Here is a 16,280-nt window from a genome sequence, read left to right on the forward strand (position 1 = left end):
AAGTCAAGTCAGTTTATTGTGTGTTAGCAGACAGCCATTGTGTGTTAATAGCACAGATTTTTTGAAGCAGGAAACTTAGATATTTTGAAGTATATACTACATCAGACAGCAGAAAACAGGTCTTTGCTAGGGATCAGCTTCCCTTCCTTGATCTTAACAATGGGTAAATATACCTGCAATTGTTTCTAAGATCATTATAAAAAGGGCATTCATGAATTATATCTTCTATTGACTAAACCACAAGCTCTGTCCTTCTTAGGAATTCCTTTGTTTCAGCCCATCCAATCTGCTCGTGGAAGGACATTTAATCTTGCCGATGTGAAGGCTACCCTCATTTTGACGTTTGGTAGGTGGGGGCATTGCAGCAGGGTTTTTTTTTTTAAACTGACTTAGCTGAGTTTGCTTAGCACCACCAGCAGCAGCTGTTTACTGCTCTAGTTGAACCTTTGCTTCTTTTCCCCCATTTTTTAAAAAGTGCTTTGTACATGGTGCAAAGGTAATAGTCCAATGGTATGTCTGGCGTGGCAGTCAGTTGCAGGGGTGCAACTTGGCAGTGCACTGAATGCTAGTGCCTGGGCTGTCAGCCTGGGCAGATGTCTGACCTTACTGACACATCCTTATCCCACCAGTTGTCCACAGGTAAGAACAGGGGGAAACCCTCGCAGTTTCCCCATTCCACTGAAGGATCACCACAAGGCTGTGATTTTGAAACCGCATGATTTACTGATTTCTTCATTCTCTTATTTATACAAACCCTGCTTTTTTAAGATTAGCTTTAAGATTAATGTTAATCCTAAAATTAACTTTGAGATTAACATTAACCTTGTTTGACAAAAACTTTCAAAATAGCCTCTGGAAGCCAACAATTAATTGGCTGTCCAAACGTAATTTGCGTAGCTGTTTCACAATAGCTTAGGAAAGCACGCAACTGCTCTGATTTATGAGCTAACCTTTTCATGAAGGTTAACTGGGACCCTGTAAAGATGTTAGATGTATCATTTTTTAAAAGTGTACTTAAATATTTTTTGGGAGGAGGAAAGGGGGATGTAAGCAGAACCGACCCAAGTGGTTGCTTAAACTGTAAGAAGATCTTATCTCAAGTGGCTTGTTGTCTTTTGATAGCCAAGACAGTGTCACAGTTATTTACGCCACCCCTGCATTCTTCTCCCCTCCCTAGCCCCTGAGCTCCACAGTTTATATATTAGAAAGGCTCGGTCAACAAGAGACACAGTTTATTCTAAACGGTATGTAGTGAGAGAACTGTGGCTCCCTTTGGCCATCTTAAATGTTTTAGCTCTGCCCTTCATTAGGTTTACTTGCGTTTTCTGACTTTTGCAGGTGCTGCTGTTTTTGCAGTTGAACCATTTCGAAGCATCGGATCTTCAGAGGTAAGGTTCTCGGAACTGTCCAGGGTGTGTATAAGTGTGTATACGGTTAGATCGAAGATGTTTTTAATACTAGATTTATCGTTCACACACAATGTGTACAGCACATGGATTCTGCTGATATAGGTGTAGAAGATGTCCTCTCTCTACACAGAGAGGGGCAGATTGACAGAAAACTGATGGTCGCTGCCTACTGCAGAAGAGAGACCTATGATATATAATGTGGAGAATGTATATGGATGGAGAAAACTTGAGTTGCAGCGGTAGCCATGTTTCATACAAGGGCCAAAAGATATGGTACGTTTAGCTCCATATCTGTGCCTTTAAATGCAGGGCTGGTTTGTTTGTTTTACACAGATTGTAAGCATAGGGACCCTGATGCAGACAGGGACCCTAGCATGGTGTTAGGGTGACTTTAACCCACCTGCTGCAGTCCTGGTTCAGACCACCCAACCGACTCCTCAGTGCCTACAATCTGCATTGACGAAACCCCCCTCTAATTTTCACTTTGATGAGAACTTATTTTTCCCTATTGCTGATCTGGTTTGCTGCTGTGTAGGGGGAAGGGTAGAAACCTAAAGGCACAGATACGCAGCTAATGTAACATGTTATTTGACAGGAAGTGCTTTGTTTATTTTTGTTATTGCAGAAGTGGACCAAATTGGAGGTGCTGTTAATTTCTTTGTTCTTGCAAACTTTAATAAGTGGCCAACATTGCAATACTTCTTATCTGCTGAGTGTTGATTTCTGTCTAGGACGGTGTTCCTAAAAGGTAAAGGTAAAGGGACCCCTGACCACTAGGTCCAGTTGTGACCGACTCTGGGGTTGCAGCGCTCATCTCGCTTTATTGGCCGGGGGAGCCGGCGTACAGCTTCCGGGTCATGTGGCCAGCTTCCGGGTCATGTGACGAAGCCGCTTCTGGCGAACCAGAGCAGCACACGGAAACGCCGTTTATCTTCCTGCCAGTTATCTACTTGCACTTTGACGTGCTTTCGAACTGCTAGGTTGGCAGGTGCAGGGACCGAGCAACGGGAGCTCACCCCATCGCAGGGATTCGAACCGCCGACCTTCTGATCGGCAAGTCCTAGGCTCTGTGGTTTAACCCACAGCGCCACCTGCGTCCCAGGACGGTGCTCCTAAGAGCAGTTAATTCACTTTTTTCTTTGAAAACACTGTCGACTTACCTGAAGTGCAATGACCCGATGAAAGACGCCAAGGTGATCGTTTTAGAAGCCTTGAGTATGCATAACATTGACGCATGTGAAGTTAGCTCAAACTCATCAAATTTGGGTGTGCTAATTAAGATCCATTCCCAACAGGCAAACAGACGATGTCGTGGGCTTCCATTCTCATCTGCTTGGTTTATGGCTCTGCATTAGCTCATGGACTTCTTGGGGATAGATCGGTTGATTATGAAGCCACTTTAAATGCGGTAAGTAATGTAAAGCAGGGAATGTTCCTCAAGACACAGAATGAGAGAAGCCCATTAGGGGATCAGTTAAATGGGTTCAACCCACAAAATGTGTGACCTGTTCTCTGCCAAACATCATTCCACGCTGACTGAGCTCAGATCTACTCCAGGGGACACATGAGTCAAAGGCCTGGAAACGATGCCTTATGAGGAACGGCTAAGGGAGCTGGGCATGTTTAGCCTGGAGAAGAGGAGGTTAAGGGGTGATATGATAGCCATGTTCAAATATATAAAAGGATGTCACATAGAGGAGGGAGAAAGGTTGTTTTCTGCTGCTCCAGAGAAGCGGACACGGAGCAATGGATCCAAACTACAAGAAAGAAGATTCCACCTAAACATTAGGAAGAACTTCCTGACAGTAAGAGCTGTTCGACAGTGGAATTTGCTGCCAAGGAGTGTGGTGGAGTCTCCTTCTTTGGAGGTCTTTAAGCAGAGGCTTGACAACCATATGTCAGGAGTGCTCTGATGGTGTTTCCTGCTTGGCAGGGGGTTGGACTCGATGGCCCTTGTGGTCTCTTCCAACTCTATGATTCTATGATTCTATGAGTTGGAAAGCTTCTAGGGGCCACAATGATTATTATCATTGGAAAAAGAGAAGCATCCCTAAAAAGAAACGTTATGAGGGATGGGTGAGGGCCAGGTTATTACTACCATTGTTCTGTACCAAGAGGGTGAGGCAGATTCTTTTCTTCCCCCTTCCCCATACATGGTATGCTCCTTTCCTGCCTCCCACAACATTGTCAAAGATGTGAGAGGAAGTGACAAAGAAGGGACTGCATGAGCAAGGCGTGCTCTCATTCACAAGGCTGTGTCTGGATTTTACTCCTCCTCCAGACCTTATGAGCTGTGACAGAATACTTACAATACTTACTTGTAGCAGAGCCTTTTAAAGCTTCTCAAACTGATTTTAAATATTGTGTGTGTCCCTGTAGAAATCACTCATCGAGTACTGGGAATACCCTGCTGAAGAATATGATGTCACGACAGACGATGGCTATATACTTACCATCTTCAGAATTCCACATGGCAGAGCTGACAGGCCGGACCCAGGCGCGGGTTTGTACTATAAATTCTTATTTGCTTGATTTCCATTATGACTTAACAATGCTTAAGAATTAATATGCTTTTAAAGGGGGAATCATTTCCCCCCTCCCTTCAATCTGTGTATAAATATCTAGTTTGCCTCCTGAATTTTAAAATTGCTCAACTTTCCTCTGCTCCCCACTCCCACTCATCTGACCCTTCTCTGTACATGTCTGGGGCACTGAAAGTGGGGTTAAAAATTAGAGTGGCATCACTGCTACTGGGGACAGGTTAGCTCAGATAGAGCATGTCAAAATATTTGCAGCCAGTAGTTACAATAGACATACAGACTTTTCCAGATATGTATTTAGCAATAGATCCATAATCTAATATAGCAGCAAGTGATATATTACAGGACAAAAGTTACCATTGAGTGGTGATGTAAGAAATCATCAATTTCAATTATGACCTGCATTCATTGCATTCAGCACTGTTTCCAATCTGCAGTTCAGCTTCTGACAAAACTAAGTTATTCCTTTCACTGTCCTCTGGCAGAATTTTACATTACAGAGGTAATCATTTTATTGTTACATTATTCCACACCATTTATTTAAATGCAGAGGAAATGCAAGTCGTGTGTGTGTGTGTGTGTGTGTGTGTGTGTGTGTGTGTGTAGTAATCAATTACATATCATTTGTGGACTGAAAACAACAGCAAATGCCAATTGTATTTGCTGGATTGATTTCTGCTCTGGACATGGGACTAAGAAGTGAATATCAACAATTTCTGCTTCTGTTTCCTATGGAATCCTCCGACATCATTGCCTTTGAGCTTGCCAAAGTTCAAAGATAATGATGGGAGGCCAGAAAGTGGGCGGGAGAGGAGAGTGCAGGAAGACGGGGGCTCCGAGCATGCGCAGACTGGCTCCTTGAGAGGTCCCTGCCTGACGCGACACCATGTCCTAGGAGAAGCCCAAGGAAGGAGTAAAAAACGGAGAATGACCATATCAATTTAAAAGTAAAACAAAATGCAACACACCACTAAGTAAACTAATGAAGGCCTATTGTGAGAGGCAGGGTTTGTCAATGAGACAGTTTATATTCAGACTTGATGGACGACCAATTAATGAAACAGATACACCTGCACAGTTGGAAATGGAAGATGAGGATACTATTGATGCGTTTCAACAGTAGACGGGTGGCATGTGCTAAATATCCTGTCCTTTTAGGAAGAGGAATGTAAAATTTCAACTCACTTTATCATCTGTCCTTGGATGTGCTATTAAATAGTAAACAAATGAACATGACAATCATACAAGAATCTTCTCATGTTCTGAAGACATTTATCCAAATTCTTTCCCTGTCCCTGATATACTGTGTGTGCAAGTTGAAGCTGCACCTGTGGAAAATTACTGCGTCATAAAAATGGGCCCAGTCAAAGCATCCCCCAGATTGTTCAGCGTCCCTCTCTTTTCCTTTCTTTCAGGGCCAAGGCCAGTAGTATTTCTGCAGCATGGCTTGCTTGTAGATGCTGCAAACTGGTTCCAAAACCTTCCTCATAACAGCCTGGCATTCATGCTAGCTGATGCTGGCTATGATGTTTGGCTAGGAAACAGCCGAGGGAACAGCTGGTCCAGAAGACATCACTTTCTTTCACCCAGATCAGTGGAGTTCTGGGAATTCAGGTAACCTGATTGTTGCACAGCAAAAGTGTGCAGTCTGGCAGCAGTATTCCTGTCCCAGCTATAAAGCTCTCATTACAAACAGCCCCACATTGGAGAATGCATTGATCACATCAGCATCTATTGTGCTGAAAAGATCATAATGTTAGGCCCTCTTCTCTCAGTAACCTCCGAGTATCTGCAGTTACTGAGCACAGTGCAAATGGGAAGATAATAGTCCTGACATAACATTCTGGAATTCAAAGAGTCTGGAAAGTCCTTTGTTATCCCATGAAGCCAGCTTAATGTGGATAATATTTCCCCCCCAGCTTTGATCAGATGGCAAAATATGACCTTCCGGCATCTATAGATTATGTTCTGCAGAAAACTGGACAGAAACAACTGTTTTATATTGGCCATTCACAAGGAACCACCATGGGTAAGTTCAAAAGCTTGCAACTTGACCAGCAGGTACACGTAAAACTTATTTCCAAATAGGCAAGCCTAGAATTGCAACCTATTTAAAGGTTCCTGTTTACATTCACTCTGCATAGCCACATGCAGTGAAATATGAAGTTGTAGATGACAATTTTGCTAAACTTGTTTGCTTGTAGTTGTGTGATGGGTGGGGTGTGGGGTCCTGGCTTTGCCTTGTCCCTAGAAGCTAAAATGTCAACAAACCAGTTCTTCAAGTTTACCATTAAACTCCCCCCCCCATAGTTCCTTTCTTTGATGACAAAACCTGTTCCTCTCTCCTCTTTCTTCCCCTCAGCTTTTATAGCTTTTTCTACCAATCCTCGACTGGCTGCAAAAATCAAGCTGTACATTGCCTTGGCTCCCGTTGCCACAGTTAAATATGCTAAAACTCCTCTGGCAAAGCTCTCTCTGCTTCCTGAAGTGCAAATCAAGGTATGCCGTTCTTCTGAGTCTTCACTATACAGATCCAGAGCGGAATACCCTGTAGTGGTAAACAATTTAGTGCTGCTGCGGCCTAAGAACCACGAGAGCAACTCCTTACCCTTTAGCACTGTGTGATGCCTGACAGGCTGGGCATCAACACCTGACGTGGGTTGGGCAAGCATTGGAGCTGACATCAGCCTCTTTTTTTCTCTGTGGCCTGGCGCTGTGAAGTGAAGCATGGCGGCAGTCGTAGTATCGGGTGGCTAGGTCTGCAGTGCCTTCACCGCAGCTGCCCATTTCCTCTGCTGCCTGCCACTGCCAACACCCATCTCTTGGTAAGCTTCGGGTGAAACAACTGGGAGGCTGTGAAAGGGCACCACCAGAGGGCACTTTGGCCAGGCCCTTATTAAACCTTGCAGTGGCCCCGTGAAAAAAGTGCATCAGTGGACAACTTTGCCTTGTAAACTAGGCAGACGGTTGGTTTAACTCAGCACTGGCTATATGTTTTTGACTTGAGGACCACATTCACTCATGGCTAAGCCTCTGGGGGGCCCCATGCCAAGAGCGGTTGTGGACAGCAGTGGGTGTGGCCACCTCGCACTCTTGCTCACACACTTATCCCATGCACACACAGGATACACAGTGCAGGTCAGCTGAGAAGGAGGAGGATTGTTTCCTCACACTCCATCAAATCTGCTGACCAGGGAGGGGATGATTTGCATCTCCATTGAGGTGCATTCTGTCTGCTTTAAGTCCTGCCCCCACCTCACTTTGTTCCTGCCACTCCTGGTCTTTAACTTTTCAGGACTTTAGGATTGTCCTTCATATATGATGTACAATTACTTTAGATTTTACCGCATTACACTGAACGTTGTTGTTTTAATATTGTACAAATGTTTGTATTTTCATTTGCACTGGAATCCATGTGCAGATGCCTTTCCAAAATTTTAATCAATTAATAGATAATATAGTCTATTAGAAGGGCTCTCTTAAGGCCCACATTTCATCGCATTCCAATAGTACTTAAACTAGAGATATTTGCCATGCAGAGCAGTGTCTGTGCCTGGCCTATCTTAAGTGCTTATAATATGGGACTTTTTAGATCATATTATCACTCTACGGAACTGGAATAACGAGGATTCCGTATCCTTAACACAAGTGTCACTTTGAAATTTTGCAGGCTATGTTTGGAATGAAAGAATTTTTACCAAAAACTTTTTTTGGTTCTTCGGTTGCTGCTGAATTTTGCAGCCGAAACTTATTGGCCCCCATTTGTGGCAACCTCCTGTTCATGTTGTGTGGATTTAATGAGAAGAACCTAAACCTGGTGAGTAGAATTTTTTAATATATGCTCTTCTGCATTCTCAAGACTATCTGTTCCATCCACCTACTCCTCCTGAATCGCATGTATTATGAAAAGCAATGGCCACACTCAAGTATAGACCACTTAAAGACCAAGGAAGGAGCCTGAACATGCAACTGAGTAGATGGTGCCTGGCTTGGATAAACAGAGACACATTATCTGTCTGGTTCTGTCTAAACCAAGTACCTCCGGTCATCCAGATATTGGACTACAATTCCCATGATTCCTGACCTTTGAACATGCTGTCTGGGGCTGATGGGAGTCCAACAATGTCCACTAGGTTCCCCATCACTGGTCTAAGCAGTCGAGGCAAGAAGGGAACAAACTGCAATCATACACAAAATTTCAGCTGTCTTCAGGCCACAGTTCTGTACATCACTGCATGCTCGTTTAGCTAATCATATAAATATTGTTATTCTGAGTCACTTGTTTAACCTTTTCGATGCCTGGGTGGGGTTGTGAAAAAGAAGCTGTTTTATCTTTCAGAGCCGAATAGATGTGTATGCAGCCCAAGTCCCATCTGGAACATCTGTGCAGAATATAATCCATTGGAAGCAGGTATGGTCCACCGGAAATATTAACCTCCCCCTCTCCCATTGTTCCTTTTCTTGATACATGCATACATTTGAGATTCTCTTCTATCTGCAGAGCGTCCTTAGTGGTAAACTCCAAGCTTATGATTATGGATTGTTTGACAACCTAGCTCGTTATGGCAAGGTAGAGACTTTCCCAACTTTTTCAGATTTTGTTCCAAAATGAAAATAAAAATACTGAAAGTTTGCAAATGCCCTTACTATCTCCACTGCCCTTAAAGCATTGAATGCCATGCTGTATTTATTCTAAAAAGCAACTGACAGGTGACAGTGGGGCAAGGGTGAGAAGGCGAAAGAAAGAAAGTAGATTGTTCAAGAGAGTAAGCTGGCTTACACTGCCTGATGAAGTGATTAAAACATTGAAGTGATTAAAATTAATTAAATAATAATAATAATAATAATCTGTACCTTTTACCAAACAACTAAAGTAAAACAAGCTAATAAAAAAATGCTACAGGATCTCAATCTGTTTTTTGTTATTTTAACTTTGCAGAAGTATTAGATTATTGTTGTTAACTCTTCTTATTGATTTTTTTAAAAATCTCCTTTGTAAACCATATTTAGGGTTCTTCTTGTTTAACAGTGCATAACTTTTATGAAATATTTCTTTACATTTCTTCTCCCTCCCCTTACACATAAAAAATGGACAAAACTTTGCTAAAATCTTATTCTGTTTCATTTGAGCTCATTTTCTCTTTCAATCTTTTTTAAAGGTTCAACCTCCTGAATACAATATAAGGAATATGAATGTAACAACAATAGTCTGGAGTTCTGGAGAAGATTGGCTTTCTGGCCCTGAGGATGTCAATATGTTAATCCCCAAGATCAAAAACCTTCTTTACCACGAGTATATTCCTGAATGGAATCATCTGGATTTTGTGTTTGGTCTTGATGCTGCTGATCGAATGTATTATAAAATCATTGAGAATTTAAAAGAGAACCTTTAAGGAAATGTTTCTCTTGGAATAGGAACAAAGTCCCTTTGCTTTCCTGATTGTCTGATTTTTTAAAATAAAGAAATAAACTAATACTTTATAAAACTTTCTCATAGTATTACTGTACCCAGTACATTTTCACCCCACCTCAGATTTAAATGCACATCAGTCAAATTGGATTTGATAAATATATTGCCCAATTTACACATCACCCAGGACATTCCTGATGATGATGATGATGATGATGATTTATTGAATTTATATACAGCCCTATACCCAAGGGTCTCAGGGCAGTTCACAGAATAAAATCAAGATATAAAACAATATAATAACTAATAAAAATAAAAACAATAACCCAATACCCCTGCAAACCACATTTTAAAAGAGCATAGGTTGTAAATCAGATCTATCAACAGCCTGCTTAAAAAGGAACATTTTTGCCTGGCTCCTAAAGATGTATAATGAAGGCACCAGGCAATCTTCCCTGGGGAGAGCATTCCACAGACAGGGAGTCACTGCAGAGAAGTCCTGTTCTCGTGTTGCCACCCTCTAGACCTCTCAAGGAAGAGGCACATGAAGAAGGGCCTCAGGAGATGATCTCAGGGTCTGATATCTCCTGTCCTGCTGAATTCTACCTGAAAATCATGGAGAATGGCCTTTTCTGTGGTGGTTCCCCATTTGTGAAATGCTCTCGCCAGTGGGGCTTGCCTGGCACCATCATCGTATATCTTTAGGCACCAAGCAAAAGCTTTCCATTATTTTATTGTAATATTGTGCTCCACCTCAATCTCCAAGCGTTGCAAGATTCCAGGGTTTTTGGATATGTGGCACAGCAGAGACTCTGGTGTCCTCTCGATATGCAGTTTATTTACACATATATAGTGGTACCTTTGTATTCGAGCAGCTTGTCTCTCGAACAAATCGACTCCCAAACACCGCAAACCCAGAAGTAAGTGTTCTGGTTTGCAATTTTTTTTTGGAAGTTGAACGTCTCATGCGGCTTCTTTTTGAGTGCAGGAAGCTCCTGCAGCCAATCAGAAGCTGCGCCTTGGTTTTCGAACAGTTTCGGGAGTCGAACAGACTCCCAGAGCAGATTAAGTTCGAGAACTAAGATACCACTGTATACAACCTGAGCCAACAATGGAGGGGTTCACAGCATCCACACCCAAAAGGGGTCTTGTTTCTGTTAGAATTCCTGCTCCATGATTGCAGTCATGGGATTGTTGTCTTTCACATGACGTGGTATGTTTTGACTCCACAGAGTGGGATGTGATGGAGACAGGATGTTTGTGTTACTGTGTTCCATGAAGTGGGACTATTGTCCTTTGTTCTTTTTTCCCTTTGCTGTCTGATGCTAGAGAGAGAGGGAGCCATGTTGCAGTGCTCCGTGTGTGTTTATATGCAAATAAAGTAGATTAGCCAAAATGCTGAGTTGCTGAGGTCTGTCATGCGAAGCTGTGAAGACTCTGAGGATCCCTAAATGTGCCGGTGATGTTCTGGCTGAAGAAAGCTTTTGAAGCTCCTGAACGATTAACCAGGAGGGAGAGAACATGCCAATTGGGCATGGGTCTCTGCCAGGGTCCTACTCGAGTGTAGGCTGAGCTCCTAACAGTTTTCCCCATAGTCGCAGCCTTGGATTCAAACGTAAATCAAACATTGCTCTTCAGCGTTGCTCTGACTCTCTCTCCAGCTTGCTGTTTTACCTCAAGGTCACATCACTCCACTCTCATCTCTTGTCTTTTGACTTTCTGAAGCTAGCAGCCAGCTGAGGGAAAGCGTGGGCAGCCAGACTAACACCTCAACATGGAAAGTTAACCTGGCTTATATTTTCACACTTGCTGGATCCAGGCTTAGAATGACATAAAGCCTAGTCCCCAACCCACACGGTCAAACTCATGACAGTATCAATGTGATTTATTATTATTATTATTTGGTTGTTTGGTTGGAAGTTGCTTTGGGTTGCCCTGGGCAACATAAAGCAACTAACAAATGTAATAATAATAATTATTTTTTTATTGCACTGGAGACAGTCACTCTGCTGGAGCAAAAGCACCAGCTTAGTATGTAAGCATTCAAGCTGCCCAAATTGTGTGTTTGTTAATTCTACTTGACCTCTCAGCAGCTTTCGATACCATCAGCCATGGTATCTTTCTGGAGCAGCTGTCTGAGTTTAGGGATGGGTGGCACCACTTGGTGCTGCTTCCAGTCCTACTTAGATGGTTGTTTCCAGAGAGGGATGCTTGGAGAGTGCTCTTTGACCCTGTGGAGCCTTCAGTGTGTGGTTGGTATGGGCAGAAGGGAGTTTAAAGACCCCTCTTCCAACGCTTATCTGAATTATACGTATCTTTCGTCCCTCAATTCCCAAGCTAATAATGGATCATTTTATGCCATTCCATCTGTGTCAGGCTACAGATATACAAAACTGCCCACAAATTGTGTGTTTCTTCCATCTTTTGGTTTCAGGACCTGACACGTTGTTTGGTTTCCCATTCTTCATTTCTACCTCTTTTCTTTTATTTTCTCTTCTCTTCTCTTCTCTTCTCTTCTCTCTCTCTGTCTGTCTCTTGCTCTCTCTCTTTCAAAAAAACAGAAATAAGTTCATTTGCAGAAATTCCTGCTATGCAGGCTATAAAATCCAGCACTACTTAAGCACTTAAAAAAAATAAAGAATAAAAATGCTATTGATCTGAATGGGGGAAAGTATAGGAGGGATGCAATGCAGAGCCTGCGGACTCAGCTGCAAATAAAACATTTTAAGTGTGTTTTAAGTGTAATATACATGTGACACTAGATGGTGATGGTGAGACTTATGGAAAATTGAATGTATTTTTAAAACAAGCATTTTCAGAATGCTTTTATATGTGTGTAGATTCCACCTGTGTCTATAGGGAGAAGCTTTCCAGAAACAAGTAACATATTGCTATTCATTTCCTGGACAAGTCAGTAGGTGGCAGCAGAAGAAAGTAAATAGCTCATGCCCTTGGCTTCCCTGGCAGTTTCTTCTCATTCTTGGGTTAAGCTATCTAAGAAAGGATGTGTGTTATTGTCTCCCCAAGTCTCCTTTATTTCAGCATTCTGTTTTGTCCATTTGCCACCTTCTCCCTTCCTTTATTTTCTTAATGAAATTTCATATTTCTAAGTTGCTCAATCACTGCCAGAGTGTCCTGTCTCCTGGCAGAACAAGAGGAGCAGATGATAGCAAAGCTTGCACAATCAGAATAAGATCCACTATCTGACTGCTGACTCAAGACCCTAAACTGTGTTTTTATAATCAACTTTTTGTTTTGTTCTATTAATGAATGCATCACACATAAGGAGAAGAAGTCACAGACTGCAATTTGTTCAGCGTGTTTCCCAATTATATTGCAATGTTCTTTTGTTGTTATGGCTGACGGCTGACGCAAATAAAGTTTCATTCATTCATTCATTCATTCATTCATATAATTTGGAGGACTAGAGTGTATATGCTTGCCAAACTCAAAGATTGTGTAATCTCCCACAGGCTTAGATCACTTGGGTTGATACTACAGGAGCTTAGGATCAGGGTTGTTAAAGACTAGCAGGCTCCAATGAGCTCTAAAGAGTTCAGAGAACTGTGGGCTGGCTTTACTCTCTGAGTAGACTGCAAGGGATCTGGCTCGGAAATGCAGGGAGTGTTATCCCAGGATCTTAGAGGTTGTAATAAGCACCCCCAGATTTCTTCCTGGCTGTGGGTTGAGATGGAAGTTAAGTAGTGACTATCAGATTATTAAGAAGCAATTGGCCAACCCAAACAGGTCATGCCATAGAGTTACATGAGAAAGTGTTATAGTGTCCTTTGGTCTCTTTATGCATGGAATAAAGCCATTATGTCCCTTTAAAGCTTTCTTCTTCTTCTTCACCCAAACAGGTCATGCCATAGAGTTACATGAGAAAGTGTTATAGTGTCCTTTGGTCTCTTTATGCATGGAATAAAGCCATTATGTCCCTTTAAAGCTTTCTTCTTCTTCTTCACCCAAACAGGTCATGCCATAGAGTTACATGAGAAAGTGTTATAGTGTCCTTTGGTCTCTTTATGTATGGAATAAAGCCATTGCTGCTGACCCACAAAATAATCCTCACAGTCTGGCCATCTCAGTGCTTGAAGTTGTTTGCTCAGTTCCTCAGCTAGTGCATTATTCCAGACAAAGTTATGTACTGCATGCATCCTCAACCATCCAATGGTTCTTTATTTGAGACATGGACAAATAACAGCACCATCCTATCTTGTAGCTTTTATCCACTAATTATACAAAAATTATCAATGGGTATAATAACATGGGTTGGACCCAGCTTTAGCCTACACTCCTAATCCCACTTACCACATTGCATTAAATAGAAATTACTTCTAAGGTGATGCTAGGATTGTACTGTTAGTCATGCTTTGAGCAGATTCACTGAGATCAAGTTAGATGTGACCAATTTAAGCCCCATTGTTTTCAGTGCGTCTATTCTAAGCATGCCTAAATCTGGATCCAGCCTAATAATCCTAGAATATAATGTGTCTTTTTCAAGCAATTTTTCTGCCATGATGATATTATCAGCTAAGAAAGAGGCCGAGAACTCGATTCTGTATGATATGAGGGTACTTCAGGCTTCCATTACTTCCAGATAGGAATGGAACGATCTGTTGATATCAGTTCTCCCAGTTTCCCATGTTTCCAATCTTACGTTCACTTCTCTACATTCCTGCAGCAATTTGTGATTTTTAAAAATAATCCTTCGTGAAAATTCTCCAGCATTTTAGGGTGAATTTCTCAGAATAAACACTTTTCCATGTAGCTTTGACTACTGTAAGCACATTTACAAGCAATATAATGCATTTGTATACGTATGTTATTTCCATTAATATAGTCATTTTTATGCATTTCCTAATATATGCATTTTTGTAAACATTGGTTGATTAGACAACTGGATTGCAAAATTCAGTGAATTCTAAGGATAACTGTATTTCAGTCCACATATTGTTTTGGAAAGTACGGATTTTATAGATTTTGCTTTCAATGTGAACTGAATTGAATCTCTCTCCTATCCCTACTTCCAGATTATTATTTTGCCTACTACCTCCTGCAAGTCCCATGTACATTTCAGACAGTGCAGTGAATAAATGAATAAACCAGTTTCCTGGTTATGCTTATATACAATTGATCCTCTACTAGTTTAGCTTCTTAATACATAATGGCATAAATTCAGCAACCCCACTGTTCTGAGATGAGAATTCAAAAGGCATACCAGTTGATCCAGAGGCTATAGAACCAGGAATGTCGGGTTTCTAAACCTGAACTTCTTCTAGATTACAACCATAATTGTTGGATTCCATCAGCAAGTTCAGAGATAATGGTACTTATAGTTCAACAACATCCAAAGGGCCACAGGTTCCCCATTCCTATCCAAGAATGAACCACCATGTTGTTTTTCAAAGAATGAAATTGCCACTTCTTTATTATGAAAGAAGGAATATAGCTGAGACATTATGTGTATGCAATTCTATCATATTGGGCTTGGGGGGTAAGGTAGCTAAAATGAATGAGCAGTTAATGAAAAGATACATCAAGGTACTTTATGGGTGGGATGTACACAGCATAATTGTACGTTCTGAAAGTGTAATAGTCTATGATCATGCATTCCTTACTATCCTTTTGCTTTAACACCTGAGCAACATTAGAACCTGCACATTCAGGTGTCTAGGAGATCCTGCAGAACTTGGTAAGTGAATGTAGACTTGTGATATTCGCTACAACTACGTCTTGGAGTAGAAGTGTTCTGTCACTTTCCTGGCTTGCAAAAATACCACAAGCGGCTGGATGAGGTTTTTTGTTTTGTTTTAACTACAGACAACTGCTGGCTCCCAGGGTCATAGCCACTTTGTACTGAAAAAGTGTGGAAGGAGTGAATTTCAGCACATATGGTGTGTATTTCGAATGCTTTTGATGGAAATAAAGGGTGTGGGAGGTTAAAAATTAAAGTTGGATAATGGGGTTGCTGGATCTATTCCATAATCTATTAGAAAATCTGTTGTTATATAATGTGGAATACTAAGAGAGAGAGTTTGTATGAAAGTGACTACAATTATCAGCAGCACATAAGTTTAGGACAGCAGCAGAAGGGAACAGTGGTGGCAGCAGGGAGCCATAATGGAAGTACAGTGGAACCTCTGGTTACGTACTTAATTCATTCCAGAGGTCCGTTCTTAACCTGAAACTGTTCTTAACCTGAAGCACCACTTTAGCTAATGGGGCCTCCCGCTGCTGCCGTGCCGCCACCGCATAATTTCTGTTCTCATCCTGAAGCAAAGTTCTGAACCCGAGGTATTATTTCTGGGTTAGCGGAGTCTGTAACCTGAAGCGTATGTAACCTGAAGCGTATGTAACCCGAGGTACCACTGTAGAAGACATTAAAAGCTGCACCTCAACTTTATGAAAATTTGGGCTCAGCTTATCATCAGTACAGGAGGGATGCATGTTCTGAATGAAGCCATAGTAATATTACCTTTCAAGATTTTAAGAAGGAGCTGGTCTGGATACAGCAATGGTCTTGAGATTCTGGAACATGGTAAGAAAACACGTTTTCTGCATACAAATAGAGCCTAGAAGATTTTGGCTTCTTGTGCATGTTACTGCAGCATGCACTGTGGGAATCTCAAGGCTTGCAAATCAATCACAGGAAGCATAACAATGTGTGAAGTAGCAAATAGCATGCACCCCAGAGTTTACAGGTTTTCTAAAAGTTTGGGTGTGATTGGATGTCTGAAATAGGATTGGCTTTTTGCCAAAGGCTTCAAATGCTGACAAAGAACAGTATACCACCTTGCTGACAGAAGGAGTTTTACATATCCGACCAGAGGAACCAGTCACTAACAATATTTCTGTGTTATCAATTAATCCTTGGCAGGCTGGCCAAACATGCTGGCTAAAAACAAAAACTAGCACCAC

General features: G+C 41.7%; 1 protein-coding gene and 1 pseudogene across 4 annotated transcripts; both read left to right on the forward strand.

The window, feature by feature from the left end:
* The first annotated feature begins 519 nt into the window (after positions 1-519).
* LOC128414000 (gastric triacylglycerol lipase-like) lies at positions 520-9,444 on the forward strand. 4 transcript variants are annotated; one of them, XM_053388637.1, is made up of 11 exons: positions 521-639; positions 1,339-1,388; positions 2,705-2,817; positions 3,789-3,912; positions 5,365-5,563; positions 5,869-5,978; positions 6,312-6,448; positions 7,620-7,766; positions 8,289-8,360; positions 8,451-8,519; positions 9,109-9,443. In XM_053388637.1, exons 3-11 carry the CDS (start codon positions 2,716-2,718, stop codon positions 9,340-9,342), a joined length of 1,194 nt encoding a protein of 397 aa, XP_053244612.1. In that variant the 5' UTR covers positions 521-639; positions 1,339-1,388; positions 2,705-2,715; the 3' UTR covers positions 9,343-9,443. The 4 variants fall into 4 exon arrangements, with proteins under 4 accessions (XP_053244615.1, XP_053244612.1, XP_053244614.1 ...); XM_053388639.1 differs by having other exon boundaries at positions 3,789-3,906; XM_053388638.1 differs by lacking the exon at positions 521-639 and adding an exon at positions 1,150-1,244.
* Positions 4,821-5,333, forward strand: LOC128414008 (small ubiquitin-related modifier 3-like; annotated as a pseudogene).
* Positions 9,445-16,280: the final 6,836 nt, after the last annotated feature.

Source organism: Podarcis raffonei, chromosome 5, assembly GCF_027172205.1.
Source record: "Podarcis raffonei isolate rPodRaf1 chromosome 5, rPodRaf1.pri, whole genome shotgun sequence".
Classification (NCBI taxonomy): domain Eukaryota; kingdom Metazoa; phylum Chordata; class Lepidosauria; order Squamata; family Lacertidae; genus Podarcis; species Podarcis raffonei.